The 17,795-nt window shown below is 51.1% G+C and overlaps 6 protein-coding genes across 6 annotated transcripts; 2 read left to right on the forward strand and 4 right to left on the reverse strand.

Moving 5' to 3' along the window:
* Positions 1-958: 958 nt before the first annotated feature.
* On the reverse strand, positions 959-4,287 carry LAESUDRAFT_721687 (uncharacterized protein). Its single transcript, XM_040908057.1, has 11 exons — positions 3,798-4,287; positions 3,291-3,626; positions 3,043-3,233; positions 2,760-2,987; positions 2,615-2,699; positions 2,384-2,561; positions 1,862-2,330; positions 1,633-1,801; positions 1,486-1,537; positions 1,342-1,432; positions 959-1,287 (listed from the first exon to the last, which is right to left on the reverse strand). The coding sequence occupies exons 1-11, from the start codon at positions 4,056-4,058 to the stop codon at positions 1,080-1,082; spliced, it is 2,268 nt and encodes a 755-aa protein (XP_040768091.1). The 5' UTR covers positions 4,059-4,287; the 3' UTR covers positions 959-1,079.
* Positions 4,288-4,431: 144 nt separating this feature from the next.
* On the reverse strand, positions 4,432-6,494 carry LAESUDRAFT_421856 (uncharacterized protein). The gene is made up of 8 exons (XM_040902388.1): positions 6,303-6,494; positions 6,208-6,250; positions 5,913-6,156; positions 5,821-5,857; positions 5,689-5,767; positions 5,307-5,635; positions 4,949-5,249; positions 4,432-4,894 (listed from the first exon to the last, which is right to left on the reverse strand). Exons 2-8 carry the CDS (start codon positions 6,230-6,232, stop codon positions 4,878-4,880), a joined length of 1,032 nt encoding a protein of 343 aa, XP_040768092.1. The 5' UTR covers positions 6,233-6,250; positions 6,303-6,494; the 3' UTR covers positions 4,432-4,877.
* Positions 6,495-6,648: 154 nt separating this feature from the next.
* LAESUDRAFT_721690 (uncharacterized protein) lies at positions 6,649-8,860 on the reverse strand. The gene is made up of 8 exons (XM_040908058.1): positions 8,737-8,860; positions 8,568-8,691; positions 8,286-8,514; positions 8,020-8,234; positions 7,803-7,967; positions 7,061-7,744; positions 6,907-6,994; positions 6,649-6,856 (listed from the first exon to the last, which is right to left on the reverse strand). The coding sequence occupies exons 1-8, from the start codon at positions 8,739-8,741 to the stop codon at positions 6,753-6,755; spliced, it is 1,614 nt and encodes a 537-aa protein (XP_040768093.1). The 5' UTR covers positions 8,742-8,860; the 3' UTR covers positions 6,649-6,752.
* A 772-nt stretch (positions 8,861-9,632) lies between these two features.
* Positions 9,633-12,158, forward strand: LAESUDRAFT_734825 (FAD/NAD(P)-binding domain-containing protein; the record flags this gene model as incomplete). The annotated part of the gene is made up of 14 exons (XM_040910546.1): positions 9,633-10,097; positions 10,157-10,354; positions 10,407-10,449; positions 10,571-10,626; positions 10,680-10,892; positions 10,954-11,050; positions 11,100-11,148; positions 11,195-11,256; positions 11,306-11,426; positions 11,478-11,584; positions 11,639-11,777; positions 11,828-11,973; positions 12,024-12,068; positions 12,121-12,158. The coding sequence occupies 14 exons, from the start codon at positions 9,633-9,635 to the stop codon at positions 12,156-12,158; spliced, it is 1,779 nt and encodes a 592-aa protein (XP_040768094.1).
* A 255-nt stretch (positions 12,159-12,413) lies between these two features.
* On the reverse strand, positions 12,414-14,554 carry LAESUDRAFT_644780 (uncharacterized protein; the record flags this gene model as incomplete). The annotated part of the gene is made up of 13 exons (XM_040903876.1): positions 12,414-12,532; positions 12,593-12,804; positions 12,858-12,931; positions 12,981-13,051; positions 13,102-13,135; positions 13,191-13,247; positions 13,304-13,450; positions 13,488-13,574; positions 13,637-13,796; positions 13,850-13,901; positions 13,953-14,022; positions 14,077-14,266; positions 14,316-14,554. Coding segments are annotated over 13 exons (1,512 nt in total), but the record flags the coding sequence as incomplete, so codon positions are not given.
* A 2,046-nt stretch (positions 14,555-16,600) lies between these two features.
* LAESUDRAFT_422128 (uncharacterized protein) lies at positions 16,601-17,525 on the forward strand. The gene is made up of 3 exons (XM_040902389.1): positions 16,601-17,022; positions 17,146-17,236; positions 17,289-17,525. Exons 1-3 carry the CDS (start codon positions 16,905-16,907, stop codon positions 17,485-17,487), a joined length of 408 nt encoding a protein of 135 aa, XP_040768096.1. The 5' UTR covers positions 16,601-16,904; the 3' UTR covers positions 17,488-17,525.
* The last annotated feature ends 270 nt before the right edge of the window (positions 17,526-17,795 follow it).

The raw sequence follows: 17,795 nt of genomic DNA on the forward strand, positions 1-17,795 counted from the left end.
GAGCAGCAGGCATCTTCCCATCCAACTCTCCCTGTGTAGACACGACATGCTCGGACATAGCAGATGAATTTGCAGAGGGAGGAGGACGAGTGTGAGGTTTCCCTGGCCTTGCAGATCGGCTACCTGAGGCTACCGAACTCTCTGAATTTGGAGCATCTACATTCACGGGAGCCGCCGGCCCTCCCTGAACTGATGTGACATGTTCTGATGTAGCCGATGTTCTCGATGGAGAACGGGGTAGGCGGGTGGAAATCCTCCTCTGCTCTGAAGGTCGACTTGCTGAGGCTGCTGCTTCCGCATGACTTGGGACCTCCGCACTCACATGCCATCCGTGAGAAGCATTCTCATTTCCCCGAGCTGATGCGGACCATTCCCGCTGTTGCTTGATAGGTCTCCGACGTTGAATTGTGCCCTGTGAAGGTTCACCATTGCCGGTCGAGGCGGGCTGGTCAGCGTTGGGAGGGGGCTTTCTTCTCGACCGCCCTGGGGGCTTTTGTCGCTGTGGGTGGTCGTTTCCGTTCGGTAATGCAGAACTTGTCGTGGCAGAAAGCGGGGCAGAAGGAGTGGTATGGGCCATGCAAAGAGGTTTAGAGATAATCGTCAAAGCGTTTCAAGCTCGTTTAATATATTGGAAAGCAGTGCGAAGTGAGTCAGCGCGTGTCGGTACCGGCTCCGCTCGCACCCGCCAAGTCAAGGTGAAACTGCACAGGCAGAGATCTATTACGTTCGATGGGATGAGGAGGACGTGACGAGTAGTGATGGAGGTTGTGGCGGAAGTAATGGGAGTGCGTCGATGCTGGGACAAGCCGTGCTGAATCTGTATGCTTAGTCATCCATCGGGCGCCCAAAAAGCAAGGGCGCTTAAGGCACGTCGCGTGTGTGGCAATGCGTATACGGTCACGTGCTAAACGCTTTGGCTATGCGCTGACGCACTCTTTGCATAAACGCCACTGATCTGGTCCTCAAGTCATCAGATATTCGAAAAATTTAAATTGCAGGTATTCTACAGTCGAAAACACATCAAATAGTAAGTTGGTAATCCACGATAACTCGCAAGGCACTGCACGAAATAGTCGCCTTCACTGCTCTTGTACAGACAGCATTTGATTCAGCTTCTTTACCCTCGCCTCCCACTGCTCCACATCTGCGAGCTTGCCCTCCAGCGTCGAGATCTCACGATCTATACCCACCCGCTCTTCCGCGGTGCCCATGCGCGACAGCGTCCACTTTCCGGTGCCATCGCCCTCCAACGTGAGCAGTTGTGTGTGATAACGCATGAGCGACGGTCTGGAGGGATGTTGGATGAGCGATAGTGACGAATGAGAACGACGAGGTACACACCGGAGAGATATCGTAATGAGAGTGATTCCGAGTGATTTCGCGTGCTCGTACATCCTACCCTCAACGTCACTAGATACAGCGCTTGTGCATTCTGAATAGAGAGATGAGTGTCTGGCGTTCACACCTGTGACATGAAGATCATACCATCTAGAACAGCAAACTTCGGTCTATGGTAGAACACTCGTGCCAGCCCCATCTAAAACGGGTGTCAGTGTCCATGGAAGATGTTCGGATGAGCCACAGGGAATAATCGCCAGCCTCGAGCACAGGGACAGGAGAGAGAATGCTCACTCTCTGTTTCTCACCGCCACTCAACACGTCTCTCCACTCCTTCCTTGTAAACCAGCCTCCCTCGCGTGCCGGAAGGTACGCCAAATTCGCCGCAGTCAAAATCTTCAAAAGGTCTTCCTCCGTCTTTCCCGATTCCAAGAACTCCGGGTACGAGTGAGGATAGATGATTCTACAACGCCGTCAACAATTCAAGCAACTCACAGCACGCTGAGTTTCATGCACGACTCACTGGTCAAGCAGGGACCCTGTGACCATATACGACCGCTGCGGCACGACAAACACGCCCTTCCTCCCTGGCGGTATGCGCACCTCTCCCCCGCCCTGCGCGGCCCACAGCCCCGCCAGCACCCTAGCGACAGCCGTCTTGCCCACGCCGTTGCTTCCCGTGATCATTAGATGCTCGCCCTTGCGCAAGGCGAGTGACAAGTCTTTGACCAGTATCCACGACGAGGGCGCAGACGCGCTGGAGTCGGATGCCTTGCCTTGGGGAACACCGACGTCCACGTGCTTGAGCTCGATCCAGTCCTCGTGCGCTGAATCCGTGTTGGGCGGGAGAGGAGGGAGATTGTGCAAGGTGGAGAGAAGGGTATACAGTCGGGTGGTGAGGCCCGCGAGCTCGAGCAGGTCTTTGTATGCATACATGATCCGTCCACCCGCATCGGCAAGTGAGAGGAGCAACCGACGAGAGGAGATGTAGGCTATCGGAAATCATGTGAGAGGACATCACGCTAGAGGATGCGTGATCGCTCACTTTCAGTACGGTTCGCCACCTCGTCATTGACCCTGCTGAGGTTATGCAATCCGCCTGTCTGGACAGCGGCGTTCTTGCGTCTCGTGAGGAAGACCGGGACGGAAATCAAACAGTATCCCGCCGCGCTCCATAGGTATTTGATCACGAAGTCTTCTGTCCACTCATATGCTATCCGGATCTACTCGCGATGAGTGAGGATGTTGTGAAACAGTACCGATCCATAGTGCTTACCTTGTATATCGAATTAATGTGCTTGATCAGCCGAGAATATGCGCGCCACAGGATGCTTCTCTCTCGCTGTCCCCCTCCATAGAAACTTAAACAAGCTTATCCGTCAGTATTCAGCCGCCGCAGCAAAACGTGTATGAGAACGTACGCGATCTCCTCGCTCTCACGATCAATTCTACCCATCCCCGCACGATACTCGCCCTCTAGCTGAGCCTCTACAGCTGCCAGGCGCCCAAACGCCGGCGTCGCCGCTCGGAGGATGGCCGCAGTCACGTAGTAATTGAGGCCGAGCAGGATCGTGCCTCGTACGCCAAGGGTGCGCGACAACTGCGAGGTGAATAGCAGCAAGTCCAAGGATGGCTTGAGCACGTTCCCACTGTGCAATGGCAGAACGATGAGAGCAGAATGTGATAGGATGTGGCGCAACGTACTAGATGCCAGAAAGCGAATCGCAGAAGGCAGCAATGTCGGAAGTGATGTATTGATCGACATCTTCGAGGCCACCCTCCTGTGCAACCCGATAGTACCTCAGGTCGGGGAAGGAGGACAGGTACAAGTCGTCGGTGTACCGCGATAAGCGCGTTCGTAGCCTGAGGGAAAGCTTTGCTTGCAAGTGACGGATCTGGTCCATCCAATTCATTCAGCATGAATGTCACAGAATTACAGTTGATGCGCCGACCATAGTGTTCGTGTAAGTACTCGGGATGGCGAGAGCGAACCACAAACCCAAGCCCTTCGAAAAGCCTATCCCGTCCGCGCTGACCAAATCCCGCACGATGCGCCCATCGAGTCGTGCAACAGCTATGCTGAGCACAGTACGGAAGACGAGGAAGAAGTTGTGCGCAAGGAGTATCGCAGCCTCACGTGAATGCCAGGTGGGGAACGCGATGCGCATGATTGCAAGGAGCTGCTTAAGGAACGCCTTGTCAAGGTTGGGTTTGTGAGACGTGGGTACGGGAGGGAAGTGTTTGGCATTCGCAGCGAAGACGGAAGGGGGAGTATGGCGGATGAGAACCTGGCCGGCAGGACGAAATCAGTAACGGAGACTATCTAGAGAACATCTGCAAGTTGATTGAAGACAATTCTGCAGGTGCTAAGTTGCTCAGCGGATACTGAATGTGGCTACGAACGCTCACAAACCAGAAGCGATTACAGACACAGAATTTAACTGCAATGACTGACAGACCTTCGTTATTCCCTCGTCATTAGGTACAAGCAGTGTCTCGCTGCCATTAGCTTCACTGATGTAGACCTGTTGGAGAGCTCGTGCAAGCTCTTCTGGGGTAATTGGCCGCTTTGCCGTGACAGCCTTCAGTTTCTTGACAAAATCTTTTGGTCCTGTAATCAGGCGAGAGCGAAGCAACAGCAACGAGACAAACAGCAGGAGAAGCGACCGATGGGAGGCATGAGATGCACCCGACCTCCATTGTACCGGAAATCTCGACATTGGAAATCAACAGACACGTTTCATCGCATCGCTGGAAAGCACTTTCTCGATAATTGCTGCTATCTCGCGTGTCTAGAATCCTGGATCGCGTTTTCACTCGCTCGATGCACAAATCAACAGGATTCCGCGAGAAATGTGAGGTGCGAGAGGCGTTCGAACAAGTCCAAGTGCGAGGTTGGGGCCCTGACCAGTGGGGAGACATCCCCTCCGGGCATGTGATTCTTGGCGCTCTACATATCTGTCTTGCATGCCTAAGCAGTGGCAGACGTACCGTTTGATGAAATTCGTTGTTCTATCTAAAGTAAAACACAAAGGTATCGCACCATCAAAGACGTACATAATTCAAATAACTTCTCACAGGCCTCACACTAGTGCAGCCTGAGGGAACGTTTGATTGGCTGATTTAATAATAATCTAGACATGCTCAGACAACTTTTCCTTGCTCTCAAAAAGAAATCCAACGTCTGTCAGAAGCGGCGGTGTTGCACTGCTATACAATGCAAAGTATACTAACTTCTTCGACATAAGCAATGGGCCAGCTGAGCAGACTATACGGTACTAGTTCCAACAACGTCCAATGAGCACGACCGTCCTGCCATCCAAATGCATCAGTGGACCATAACCATCACGCAAAACATGCCTAGCTCTGTGCAAGCCATGCAAGTGAGCGTCATCGAAACGGTCCACTGGAAGAGACATCATCTTCTCGAGCTGCCGGCTTGATGTCCACCCGCGTCTCAGGTCAGTTGAGCGCAAGAAACAGCTCGGCCTAGCTTGTTGGCTTAGTCTGGTTGAGACGCCACTGATACAATGGGCAGTTCATCGATACAATGGCACTAGTCGCTACAACTTGGTAAGATGCGTCGCAAAAACAGAACGGAAGAACTGACAAGGTTGATGCTTCTTCCTTGGCGGTTCAAGGTAAGGGCGATCCGGCAGCTGTGGCAGGGTCACATTATTCATATGACAACCAATTCCATTCGGCGACAGAGGAGATTTCGAGAGATCATCGTCGTCCACAGTGCTTGGGTATGCGTACGTTGTGTTGGAATCCCAGCAATGATCATCGTCCTTAGACAGTGCTTTCTCAAGATCACCATCTTGAAATTGCATGGACGTCATCTTGACTGTTTCTTCCAATATAAAACGGCCCTCAAGTGCTCTCAGGGTGATCATCAAAGCAGGAATCGCCTTTGAGAAGATCCGTGAATATTGTATCGTTCATTAAGGATTGGTGATGTCACTCACTTGCATCTGACCCAGTAGTGGAAGTAATGCGGTCTGAATGGGACTTTTGACAGCAAAGACAACCAAGGCGAATATCGCCACGATGGTATACAGCAACTCCGACTCGATGAGTACTGTGACGATAGATATGTAAAGCTTCCCATGTCGTTTGGTAGAATACCGTATGATCATTCGGCGTATGTCGAGGATGCGCACGACGATCGCGAATGTCAACAGGATGTGTAGGGCGAGGGAGAGAGCTATGCAGGCAATGCCGGCTCCCATGGGTGTGTCAGTCCAGAGATCCGAAGTGATGCAGGCAAGGTCTCGCATATGTGTTGAGGCGACAACTGCGACGACCAGAGATTCAAAAAGAATATAAGTTGATCGAGAGGACACGTACGGATAAGAGCCAAGATGGAAATGATTGCTACAGTCAGAGCAATAATGCTCTTGTTGAATATCACGTAGAACCGATAGAGCTGTTGAATGCGTTAATTGACATTTCCACAGCACTTGCCCACGCTGTGCATACCAGCAGTCCAGCAGACGTCCAATTCAGGAGAAGATACCTACAGCGCATAATCCGTTCAGCAGATATTCTACAAATTAAGAGATTCCACGCACATCACCGTGGTGACAATAGTGAGCGGACTTTGACATTGCTCATGCAGATACACAGCTACGCCATGAAGACACACCGAACCGTCAAAAAACATCGCGTACTGCAGACGTAACTGCGACGCGATGCCGGCTGTAGCCAAAACAAAGGATGGACAGATATACAGGAGCAGCGAACGACCATAGCGATGCTGAGTCGCGGGCTTCAGGTAAAGTCGTGCTATGCTGAAGAACAGCGACACGTGAGCTCCTATTGATCAAATTTAAGCTTTCGCCACATAGGAAAAAGGCTTGTTCTCACCATATGCCATTGCAGAAAGCACCATTCCAATCACGGTAGCTTTCTGAGCGGAGAGGGCTAGGAGTGAGACGCAGGACATTGATCTCACGACGCACACATTCGTCGACGCACACATTCGTCGAACTTGAATCTTTTATATGCCTCCATACTGCGGTGCACCTTCGCGTGCCAAACCTTCTTTGTTCTCCGCTTTCGTGGTAGCATGTCTTGCAATTGACATATGGCTCCTCATTTATGGCGTGTCCCCGAAGAACGTACCCAGTTAACAGGATATTACGATAGCTGGGGTATACGGACGTCGGGACAAGAATGTTGGAAGCGTACTTGAGCTGACGGGACCCGGCTGACTTCATCACAGAATACGAGTACGACTAAGCGCCCACATCCTCACCTTATAACAGGGATCTGAGATTGGTTCTTAGCTCCCACTGCTCCCTGTTTGTCGAAAACTAGTAGAGCGAGGCACAGACACGCTCATGCATCTATCTTAGAAGAGTGACTGTTGGACTGATACGTGCCACCGGCTACAAGCTCTCACTACCCCCTCAAACCGCATATATGCTCTTTACTGCGTCACTGACGCGGTCGAGCCACATGTCTAGGATCGCCAACTGCATTTCTGAGTCACCAGTATGCGAAGAATCTCCATCTGAGTAATATCAGATTCAGCCACCTCGGATGTAATTAGGCAACTCATACCATGGTTCCAAGCTTCGAATTGCTGTCTTAGTGGTCTAAGCAACGTGCGCTCAACGTTGCTGAGGTTGTCCTTGTCTCGCACACCGGTCTGCACCAGAGTCAGCACCACATATGTAGAAGTTCGTCTAGCATGATGAGGATGAGTCACACTTACCCTGTTCTGCACATCTCTGAGCAAGAGCACATAATATAAGGCGAGACATTCGACGAGTCTCAGTGGCTCGGCGCTCTCCAGAAACTCCGCTAGGGAGAGCTGTTCGCCAGACGTGAACAATTCAGGCGGATCGGTTTGCAAGATCGTTGACCCGAGCGTCTGCAAGAATATCGGTGACGCGAAGACGTTCCGCGCTGCATCCGAAGAGCCCATTGTAGTCGAAAGCCCCTCTAAAACAGCTTCCTTGACCAGACCCACAGCCGCAACGCGCATCTGAGGCAACGAATCCGGGTCTGTCAAGAGACCATATAGAAGCTGTAGCCTGAGCGGTGACGGTGCGAGTGAGAGCACAACAGAAAGGAGACGAAATGTTTGATGCCGGGTTGATGGCTCTGGATGTACACTCGCGAGCGGCGGGAGAACATGCGCGAGCGGAACGATCAGGTCGGGTGGGAGCTCGCTGGGCGATTGGGACTGCAATGGAACAATCGAGTTGATGAGGAGGGAGAGGACCTCATCAAGAGCAGTGTTGGACTGTAGAGATATCAAGATGATGGGGAAGAAGGATGTGAGCATGGGAACGGAGAACGAGTATGAAGGACTGTGTGCGAGTAGAACCAGAGAACCGAGCGATAAACGAGACTCATAGTCCGATATGCGGAAACCCAGGGCTGTCACGGCTGCCTGCGGTCGCGAGTCATGAGCGCAGTGTACGATCAGTGCCACATTAATAGCACTTCACCTGCACTGTCGATATGACACCGACTTGCTCCGATGACGATGTCTCCTCCGACTGCGGAACGATCAATCTCGGGAAGTGTGCCGCAAACGCCTTCGTCGCGAGATCCTCCTTCACGGCATCTATAAAAGCTTCGATCACCGAACTGAGGAACGAGTACAGGATGGCCTTGTAATCACTCAGCACTGTATGAGATTGGTGCAAAATAAAAGCCACATGCCTTGACTTCGGATAGAAGTTTGATGTCAACAGTGGTATCCGATTCTACCGATGCGTATATCGACGTTGCTAACTCAGACGCCGAGGATATAAGTGCACGACTTTCTTCTGCAGAAGCCGTGCCTCCAATCCGCATATTTAAGGCTTCGAGCTCGGAAACTAGGGGTTGTAGGACCTCGCTCGCTGATTTTTTGCGCTTCGGAAGGCGTGGAACGGCTGAATGAGGTTATGCTTGAAGTATGAGATTATCACACTGCTTCCACTCACATCGGATATAAAGTCGCAAGCCGCGCTCAAGCTGAGTGGCGCCGGAATTTGTGTCTGGAACAGCCTCCGTCTCATCATCACCATCCAAGGAGAGTGCTAAGTGCTCTAGGGCCTCCTTCGTCGCCATAACCACCTCCTTAGCGCTGCACTGTTGCGCCATCAGGTTCAGCAACTGCTCGGCACCGTCTCTGGAAGACGGCAACAGTAGAGCAACTAATGTAAGCGGCTCCTGCTACATCGTCAGATCGAAACATGGAGTACTGTAGGTTGTTGCCAACGTACCAACACCTCAGTGGATCCTAAGTGTTCGATCGCTCGTGCAATCTGAGTCAACGATTTCTTTGGCCGCTCATCATGTACAGCTGACATTACATTAGCAGTAACAGCAATGCTTGGGTCCTGCGCTCTGCTGTACTCAGCTTGATAGTTCAGCATTTTACGACCGGCCTACCTCATTCATTCCATCGTCAATCAGCTCAACCTCATCGCTCAGCTCGACATCAGTTCCCTGAGACATGATGGTCTTCCAGAAATCTACTTCGGATTTTCAAAAGGTGTGTTGAATCCGATTCCAAGTGTCGCAGAGGAGATCCAACGTTAACCTGAAGCTGAAGCGCTGAAGTGTACTTTGTCACCATGTGACGGTACGCGTGACGAACGCGTGGCGTCACGGATGACAAGCTAGCCACAGTGGCCGACTCTCCCCCGAGCTCGACTCCTGCGACATTTTCATCTCTTGTTGCCTGTGCTGGAATGTAGACCTTTGCCTTTGATATGCCGTATTCAGCAACTTCCGAACAATCGGACCATACATCATGCTCACGGCCTCCGATACTGACTGTAGCAGTCTGCTGATGATCATCTTGACATCTGCAATCTTCATTGTGCTAAATCCACTCTATAGTGCGATGTAGCACACTAAAGCCGTTGGTGGTGATGACAGCACTTGCAGATGACTTCAACGGCTCTCAGACTGCGGAATGTATGCACGTTTTTCTAAGCTTCAGCAATTCCTGTTGGGCGCAGCGGACCATATTCACGGCAGATCTAGTTACAAATCGACGGAGAAACTACACCATCTCAAGGAGTCGAAGTACGTTTTTGCGCCAATAGATATGTCTTATCTTTCTCAGCTGCTTCTGATGTTCTCCTGAACGTATGTAGCTGGTCCCTCATGATGATTGGAGGAGAAGCCTTGATTCTTCTCCCGTCACCATGGTCAGAAGACCTCCCGCTTCGTCAACGAGCGATCATTCATGTTATAAATCAGGATGAGGTCCCACGTCTGCAGGACGAACGCTCTCATTATCGACAACCACACCGGCGAACACAGTGATGGCCACAACAATGACAGGTCCCTTCGTCTTACCTACCTCAGAGAGACTTGACTCTCGCATCCCGCCCGACATCGCACCTTCTGATGTAGCGCGGTCCTGGTTCGACAAGTTCTCTGCTGCGCTTGAGTCCCACTCCCCTGATGTCGCAAATTTGTTCTTGGAGGACAGTTTCTGGCGAGACTTACTGGCACTGTCTTGGGACTTCCGCACAATCCACGGCTTACGAAACATCACGAAGTATATCCATGACACCATTTCATCCGGGTTCCGCCTATTGTCACTGAGCTTGGATGCTCTTCGAGCACCAGCGCTGCAACGCCCGTTCGACGATATAGCGCTCCTTAGATTCTCCTTCACCTTTCAAACAGCCGTCGGGAAGGGTATTGGCACCTGCAATCTAGTTAACACCAGCGGCGACTGGAAGGCGTACACAATGTTTACTAAATTGGAGGAGCTAACCAATTATCCAGAGAGTGTGCGCAGCGCTCTAAAAAACTTGGGTTCAGAATACCCTAGGCTAACTTTCATGACCAGGTCGGCAAATTGCGCAACACATCTATGTGGCACGGAGATTGGCAGACGAAGAGGGTCGCCGATGCTGAGTTTGCCAACAGTAATCCCACAGCTGTCATTCTGGGTGCAGGTCACGTCGGTCTGGACCTTGGCGCTCGTCTCCAAGCTCTCGGTGTCCGGACTCTACTGATTGAACGAAACTCTCGTGTCGGAGACAGCGTAAGAGTCATTTTCAGTTGCTATCATCACGTTCCTGATGGTATTTTGCCAGTGGCGCAACCGCTACAAGTCGCTGTGCCTGCATGACTCCGTCTGTGAGTCAATTGCGAGAAAAGATCCATCTCGCTTCGCTAAGTTCGTCACATAGGGTGTGATCACATGCCATACATGCCGTAAGTCAGGTGATGCTCTGAGACAGCGGAAATGACAAGACAGCTACCTCCGCTTATAGCTTCCCTTCCACTTGGCCCGCTTATCCTGCCGCAGCCAAGGTCAGTGTGAGAATGCCCACCATGGACGGCGCCTGATCGTCAGAGTATTCTAGCTAGGCGATTGGCTTGAGAACTACGCTCGTACCCTCGAGCTCAACGTGTGGACATCTTCAACCATACGGCATGCTAAGTGGGACGAGTCAAGTCAGATGTGGCTTCTTGATGTTCAGCGCGATGGTACCTCTCGAAGTCTAAAAGTGAAGCACCTGATGTTCGCTACGGGATGGGGAGCAAATGTACCGAAACTCCCCATCATTGCTGATCAAGTCTGGCCTCTAAATGTTTCAGTCAACTGTACTTCCGCTGATTGAATGATGGCAATTGTAGGACAAGTTCGAAGGCCAAGTCCTCCATTCGACGCAATATAGAACTGCGGAAGACCACCTGGGCAAGAAGGTTGTCATCGTCGGCGCTTGCACCTCAGGTAGGCATAATTTTTCAATGGTTAACATTTCGCCCACGCCAGTGCTTAGGACATGATATTGCCTACGATTTCTCCGACAACGATGCTGATGTGACCATGTATGGGCAAGTCCACCCTGTCTCCAATCAGCTAATATCTTCGCAGGTTCCAGCGCTCTCCGACCATGGTAGTCGGTAGTCAAACACTCGATAAAACATTGCTTAGCCGTGAGGACAACTAAACTATATATGACCGGATGATCTCATATCACTGCAGCGCTCTACAATGAAGATATCCCGACCGACATTGCCGACCAAATCAGCTCGTCTTTGCCTTTCAACGTTAGCCGACAATTTCACCGACGGATTTTTACTACCGTTGCTGCGGTTATGGATAAGTTGAGATTTCGACAGCCCAGGCAGCTTGTATTCACTAATAGGCAATACAGAGTTTTACTAGATGGGCTTGCAAAGGTGGGCTTCAAGACATACCTTGGGCCGGACGACTCTGGTGTGATGCCTCTCGTTTATGAGCGTGGTGGTGGATACTATTTGGGCAAGTCACGTTTTTTGTATAATTCATTATTGTCGTTGATCATCATAACGTCAGACACTGGGGCATCTCAGCGAATCATTGACCGGAAAATCAAGTTGAAGAGCGGCGGGAACATCAAGAGGTTCACTGCCCATGGCCTTGAGTTTTCGGATGGCTCCCATCTTGATGCAGATTTAGTCGTTTTTGCTACCGGGTGCGCGACACGTGTTGTCTAGGATATCCAGATATCCTGATGCTTTCTAGATACGGTGATCCTCGTGCTATGGCCAAGGAGATATGTGATCCTGAAGTTTTCGCGAAGCTGAAGCCGCTCTGGGGACTGGACCCTGAGGGTGAGGTGCGGTCGGCGTGGAGAGAGTCCGGTCATAAGAAGCTGTGGTTTGCCGTAGGTGTGTGGCGCGCCACATGGCGCAAATGTAGTCACTGACTTGTTCGCTAGGACACTTCTCGATGGCGCGCATCTTCAGCAAACTGCTGGCGTTGAGTGAGTGTGAACTATGACTCCATTTTATCGTGCTAATATGTGTTACAACAAGGGATAAAAGCCGAGGAGGAAGGTCTAATTCGACAATAAGCAAAGACTTCTCAAATATATATCGAGTGATTTGCGATGCGGCCATCGTAGAATATGCAAGGTGTGAAGGGTACGCGGGAGTGTCTTCAAGAATTGTGGACCCACGATCACTACGATATACGCATATAACTGCATGCACCATGAGCAGGTCTGCAGCAACAATCGAAGGTCGCCCCGAGCGCTTCAGCCAGATTGTGCGCTCAGAGCGACGTCTGCAAGAGGACGATGCACTCTATGGCATTCCCGCTTACACCTCTAAATTGTTCTCGGATGGCAATGGTCGCAATCCATATATGTCAGGAGTTCTGGCTTCAGCTGATCGAGACGGTTCACTCCAAGCAAACGCATGCTCGTCTCGATTTCCTCGCGCATGACTGCCGAGCGCGCGTCAGCATGCATGTTTCCCACGCAACACAGAACGAGACGCAGCGCACTCTGTATCACTCGCCGGCAGCCTTCCTCGCCCCAGATGCCATTCGCATACAGGAACGGGCGCCCGAGGCCGACACCGCGCGCGCCGAGGCAGAGCGCTTTGAGCACGTCCGTGCCGCGCCGCACGCCGCCGTCGATGTAGATGTCGTGATCGCGGATGAGATCCGGGCGCCGCTGATGGAGCTCGTATAGGACTTGCATGGGCGCAGGAGCACTGAAAACGGCACGATCAATAGATACCAGGATGAGCACAGACGAGGTGTGTACAAATCCAGCGATCGTCCTCCGTGATTGGAGATGATGATTCCGTTGACTCCATACTCGAAGGCTTTCTCGGCATCCTACGGTGGATGTTGGATATGCAGAATGTTTAACGGGCATATGAGTTACCTCTACACACTGAATGCCTTTGATGATGACGGGCAGCTTCGTGATCCGCCGCAGCCATGGAATGTCATTCCCTGTAATACACTCAGATGCTGCCACAATCGAGTAAATAAATGCAACACACAAGAGATGTCCGGATCCTGGTAGCCGGAGATGGCCTGCGCGCATCGTGAAGGGTGAGGCCCGAATCGCGTAGGTGTCAAACCAGCTTACATGCGCTACCCCGAGACCGTTACCCGTGCTAGAGCTGCCGAACGCCGCTGGCATGTCCTGGCGAGTGATATGAGTCAGAGCGTCAGCGAGAACTTAATTCTCGCTAGTTGTACCTGCAAGTCAGCAGCCTTCGCCCTTTGATCAAGCTCTCGCTTCCCAGCTACAGCGGAATCTACCGTCAGCATGATGGCCTTGAAACCCTGAGCCTCAACACGCTTGATAAGCGCTTCAGAGGCAGACCGGTCCTTGTTCAGATAAATCTATACGGGGATGCAGAAGTCCGTCATGCTTGCGAACGATGCGGCTTGCCTGAAAGACGAGATTTTGTCCAGGAAGCGTGGCAGACATGCATTCTTCCGTCGAGAAACTTGCATTGTTGGAAATCTGCGCCGACAAATGGTCAACCTTTGATGCGTGCTTGCTCTATGCAAGAGCAATTCGCGCACGCTCTGGATGATGCCCTCTTGCCCAGCCGCGCGGATCGCGTTCATCTCTCCGTCCGGATGTCCTAATCTCATGATCGCAGCAGGGCATATAAAGATGGGAAGCGATGAGGGTAGACCAAAGAGCGTAGTGGCGGTGGACACCTCTGAGACTTTTCGCATTCTGATCGGCCTGGAGGTAAGAGGTGGTATTCATGTAGCAAGGAAGGAGCGTACACGCGTGGTCGGAACCAGAATCGTTTGAACGCGGAACTATTCTCCTGGTAACCTATCGCAAGCTCATCAGAGAGATCTCGAAAAGGTAGCGAGGGGACTCAACTATTCTCATCATCTGCGGTCGAGCGGTAGTACGCCCAGGCAGTTCGCGTCAAGACTTTCTCCGACAGAATCTTAGAATTCGGTCAATGTCTGAGCTGCGTCATGAGGGGCAATGCCTGGGTTACCTCGATATCGCGCAGATTCAATGCCGCTGAAGGTGGAGGTAACAGTTTTCTTGCCTCTGCTATTCTCAGCTCCTCTTCCGTGGGGCGGTAAACAACTTGAGGCATTGTGGCTGGGTCAACGGGACCGAGATGTGCTTCCATAGGTAAATGCTGCAGCGTGCCAGGGGGATGTATGGGTGAGAACGCTTTACTACACGAACCATTTTGTCACCAGTTAGCACACAAAATCTGTGAAGAACTAAACGCACGTTGCATCCTTTCCGGCGTTTTTCAAAATTACTGCCGCGCCAGCCGGGTGCCATTCCAGGACAGACGTGGCATCGTATACTTGACCCTCGATGATGACCCAGCAGCTTTCTCGTGTATTGTGCCTTTTCACCTCTTCAAAAGAAATGTACCTCGAAGCAGGTCCACTTGGAGGTGGAACGCCTCTTGGTGGTGCATCGAGATTTACCGGAGTAAGGAAGCTAGACCATGTCTGCGTGCCAGGGCCTGTCAGCACACTTCAGGCCTCAACAGTATGAAATTACATAGTATCCAAGCAGTGTTAGTGATCCTCCAGCGATTATTGATGCTTTAACCATCGCGTTTCTCGCTTGTCCATGAGCATCTCCATTCCGAGCAATCAAAGTGGAATGTGATTGCAGGCCTACTCTGCGACACGTGGGCAGGAAACTTCTGGTCAAACGAGAAAACATCCTAAGAGATTCAGAGAGAGAACCCCGGAGTCGAAGATATGAGGAGGTAGCGATTGAAATCTTGCGTTCCAGTATCTACGGGAATTTATGGTGACCAACGGCGAGCCTGCGCGCTGGCTCGCGCCTGTCGCCATCACCATCACATGGGCGCGTCTGACCGGGAGCTCGGACCGGTATCCGCGGTTGGCGCGTAGCGTCACATATGTCACGCCCCTCAACCATCACGGCCTGCAACCCGCTATAACGTTCAATGCATTTTCTATTACTAGCTCGTTTGACATACTCCTCTGCTCTGATTTTCATTGTCTGTGAGGCCGCGTTACATCTCAACGTTCAGTCGCCGATTTTTGAGCCGCAATTGACGTGAATCCAGCTATTGGTCTCCTCGGCTGATCCACCAAATATGCGAGGGGATCAATCGAGCACAGCTGTTGATGCTTCAGGACGCGACGAAGTAAGTTGTTAAGTGCAGCATGAGGTTTTAATGTCATTCAAGCGTGAATTCCGAACAGGTACACTTACTGGATGTGAATCCCGCAGTGCTGTACCATCGTACAGCATATACGCTCAATGTGGCTGTGAGTCAAGTACCGATGCCGACAGCACAAGTAGCACATCTAGGATGATACGTTGGCTCGGCCGCATACATGTGTTCTCTCATCGGACGAATGCGAAAGCGAGGTGCTATAGCATACGACGTGGTTCAGGCCAATCGCATGTTTTAGAATTCCGGTGCTTTGAAAAGGAAACGGGCATGCGTATCCTTGCACTGACTTCTGTCGATATTGACGCTCATTTTGCAGTACCCCTACGGTCTACTTTATGGGTTATTTTTGGACCCATAAAGGCGCCACGTCATCTCCACACGACGGGGGAGTCTAAACAATGGAGAAATCGAAACAAAAAACTCAAACTTGTACCAACAGTGTATCCTACCAGTGAAAGGACATACATGCAAGCGGCAAAGGACGGCAAAAGCCCCCGCATGATCGAACCTGTGAGACCGCAGTGAGTTAGCACGTTCAACTTTCGTCCACTAACGTCATGTTGGCGGCATTTCGTACGAGACTCGAAAGCGCCTTTCAGTGCTTCCAGTCGTGATGGCGCTGCAGGTGGCTTGATCAGCTTCCCTGTCTCATGCTCTTCTTGTCGTCGGTTTCTATTCACACCGGTTCTAGGGAAGGAATCTCATTGTTTCGCGTTGTATAGTTTTGAAATGTTCGACTGGCTACGGGCTTCGCTTCTATCTGATGATTTTTTCAATATGTGGTTCAGGCCCTGCTGCTTCGAGCCACAGGCCGCCCATCTAGTATTCGAATTCCAAAACACGTTCGTAGTGTGTCAGCCGAGCTCCGTTACCCTCATTCCGCACACCCTTCCCCCCTTTCGACAGACATGCTAGTCGCTCAAGTTCAGAAGTACACATATCATTCGTGGCTTTACTGCGATATGGACTGATCAGGTATTGTTACGTTCACGACTGTATGCAGCCCCGATTGCTCACTGCAAGTACACAGAGTAACTGTTTTAGACAAAGCTCAGGAAAGTCTCCGAAGCGACCACGCATCGCGCAGATCTACAAAGTACATGGTATCGATCACGATACTGAATGTCCGATGGTAATACTATCATTGGAACTGCCTTATACAGAACTTTGAAGGTGAGCGATGAATGCGATTTGTCGTTCAATCGACGAATGATGATGATCAGTAACTCAATGTGTAGAATCATGATCTGGTTAGAGGAGACTGCGGCCAGTGGTCGTGCTAGTCCTTTTCTAGGTCATGCTAGTCCTTTTCTGAATTCTCACGCGCCGAATCTATATATGCGGAGGATATTCGGATAGAGATGGGCATCGCTCTATTCATCCAAGCATGACTTCTTCGCCAATGTATGCCGGACCCCTTGTCGCACTATGCCGGTGCCACCATCGAGAGATACAATTCGAGCTTCAAAGCTCGCTCCCTCCTAGGCTACCTGTGCCTTTTCTTCGCGCCATCGGGATCGCATGCGAATCGCTCATGACGTGGCTACACTATCGTTAACGCAGCTCGACTCAACAGCCCAGGACTCCTCCCAAGCGCTGACTCTGATGCCCCAAGATGTGAAGATCGGCATTATTGGAGGCGGATGGGAGGGCTGTATGCTGCGACGATGCTCGAGTCTCTCGGCTTCAATTATGAAGTGCTTCAGGCTTCAGACCGACTAGGAGGCAGACAGGTTCTCAAACGCCGCATAAGATTATTTCGTTCGTGACATTCTTGTATTCGTTTTGTGACAAGTGATAACCTATTTTCATGGGTAAGATGATTGCTCTTCTGTTTTAAACTTCTATGCTCACGGTTTTTCTCTGACAGTTTCTTTGGCTCAGGCCAATTTCCCCCAGTTTACGAGAACTTGACACGTCCCGCTGCTAATGGCGGATTTCGTTTTGCCGGTGAAGCCGTCAACGCTCGTCATGGGTGAGCATACATACGTCTGCATCGAAAGTCGAGCGTTGCTGAAATGCCGCAGGTGGGTGGAAGGAGCGCTTGATGCATCCTGGCGTACTGTAGAGGAAATTATAAGATTTAGTTTCACCGGCGACGACAGGTTCAGGCTGCTCAACAAGTTTCATGGGCTGTGGGGCAGAAACCCAGATTGGCTTTACGGCGAGACGGAAGTACAAATTGTGGCATCATGTGTCCTGCAGGAATGGGCTGCAGCCTATTAGTGAGTTCGTGGTTCATTTGATACATCACTTTCTCCTCAGCTTCTTGATAGGCTATCAACAGGCGACTCGTCTCAATTGAAATTGATTAAAAGAACGTTCACACTCTAAGGCGGTTTCTAAGATCATGTACAACACGCTGAAGATGATGATAACACTGTTTTTCTTGCCTATGGATCTCGCCGCTAAAACTGTGGCGTACTTTGTCCAGCTTCAAATGGCATGCGTGTGGTACACCAGAATGGGCTCATAGATGTAGGTCTTCGTCCAGATTGTGCAGAATATCGATTTCTAGCTGTTTATTCAGATCC

Source organism: Laetiporus sulphureus, assembly GCF_001632365.1.
Source record: "Laetiporus sulphureus 93-53 unplaced genomic scaffold LAESUscaffold_5, whole genome shotgun sequence".
NCBI classification, from domain to species: domain Eukaryota; kingdom Fungi; phylum Basidiomycota; class Agaricomycetes; order Polyporales; family Laetiporaceae; genus Laetiporus; species Laetiporus sulphureus.

Coding starts and splice junctions, on each gene's coding strand:
- LAESUDRAFT_721687 (XM_040908057.1), bottom strand. CDS start 4,058: ATGTCGAGATTTCCGGTACAATGGAGGTCGGGTGCATCTCATGCCTCC. Junction 3,234..3,290: donor GTACTTACACGAACACTATG/GTCGGCGCATCA, acceptor TGGATGGACCAG/ATCCGTCACTTGCAAGCAAA. Junction 2,700..2,759: donor CGTGAGAGCGAGGAGATCGC/GTACGTTCTCAT, acceptor AGCTTGTTTAAG/TTTCTATGGAGGGGGACAGC.
- LAESUDRAFT_421856 (XM_040902388.1), bottom strand. CDS start 6,232: ATGGTGCTTTCTGCAATGGCATATG. Junction 6,157..6,207: donor GCTTTCTGCAATGGCATATG/GTGAGAACAAGC, acceptor TTTGATCAATAG/GAGCTCACGTGTCGCTGTTC. Junction 5,250..5,306: donor CACTACTGGGTCAGATGCAA/GTGAGTGACATC, acceptor ATCTTCTCAAAG/GCGATTCCTGCTTTGATGAT.
- LAESUDRAFT_721690 (XM_040908058.1), bottom strand. Junction 8,235..8,285: donor CTTGCGACTTTATATCCGAT/GTGAGTGGAAGC, acceptor AACCTCATTCAG/CCGTTCCACGCCTTCCGAAG. Junction 6,995..7,060: donor TCAGAGATGTGCAGAACAGG/GTAAGTGTGACT, acceptor ACTCTGGTGCAG/ACCGGTGTGCGAGACAAGGA.
- LAESUDRAFT_422128 (XM_040902389.1), top strand. CDS start 16,905: ATGGGAGGGCTGTATGCTGCGACGATGCTCGAGTCTCTCGGCTTCAAT. Junction 17,023..17,145: donor ACGCCGCATAAGATTATTTC/GTTCGTGACATT, acceptor TCTTTGGCTCAG/GCCAATTTCCCCCAGTTTAC. Junction 17,237..17,288: donor GCCGTCAACGCTCGTCATGG/GTGAGCATACAT, acceptor GAAATGCCGCAG/GTGGGTGGAAGGAGCGCTTG.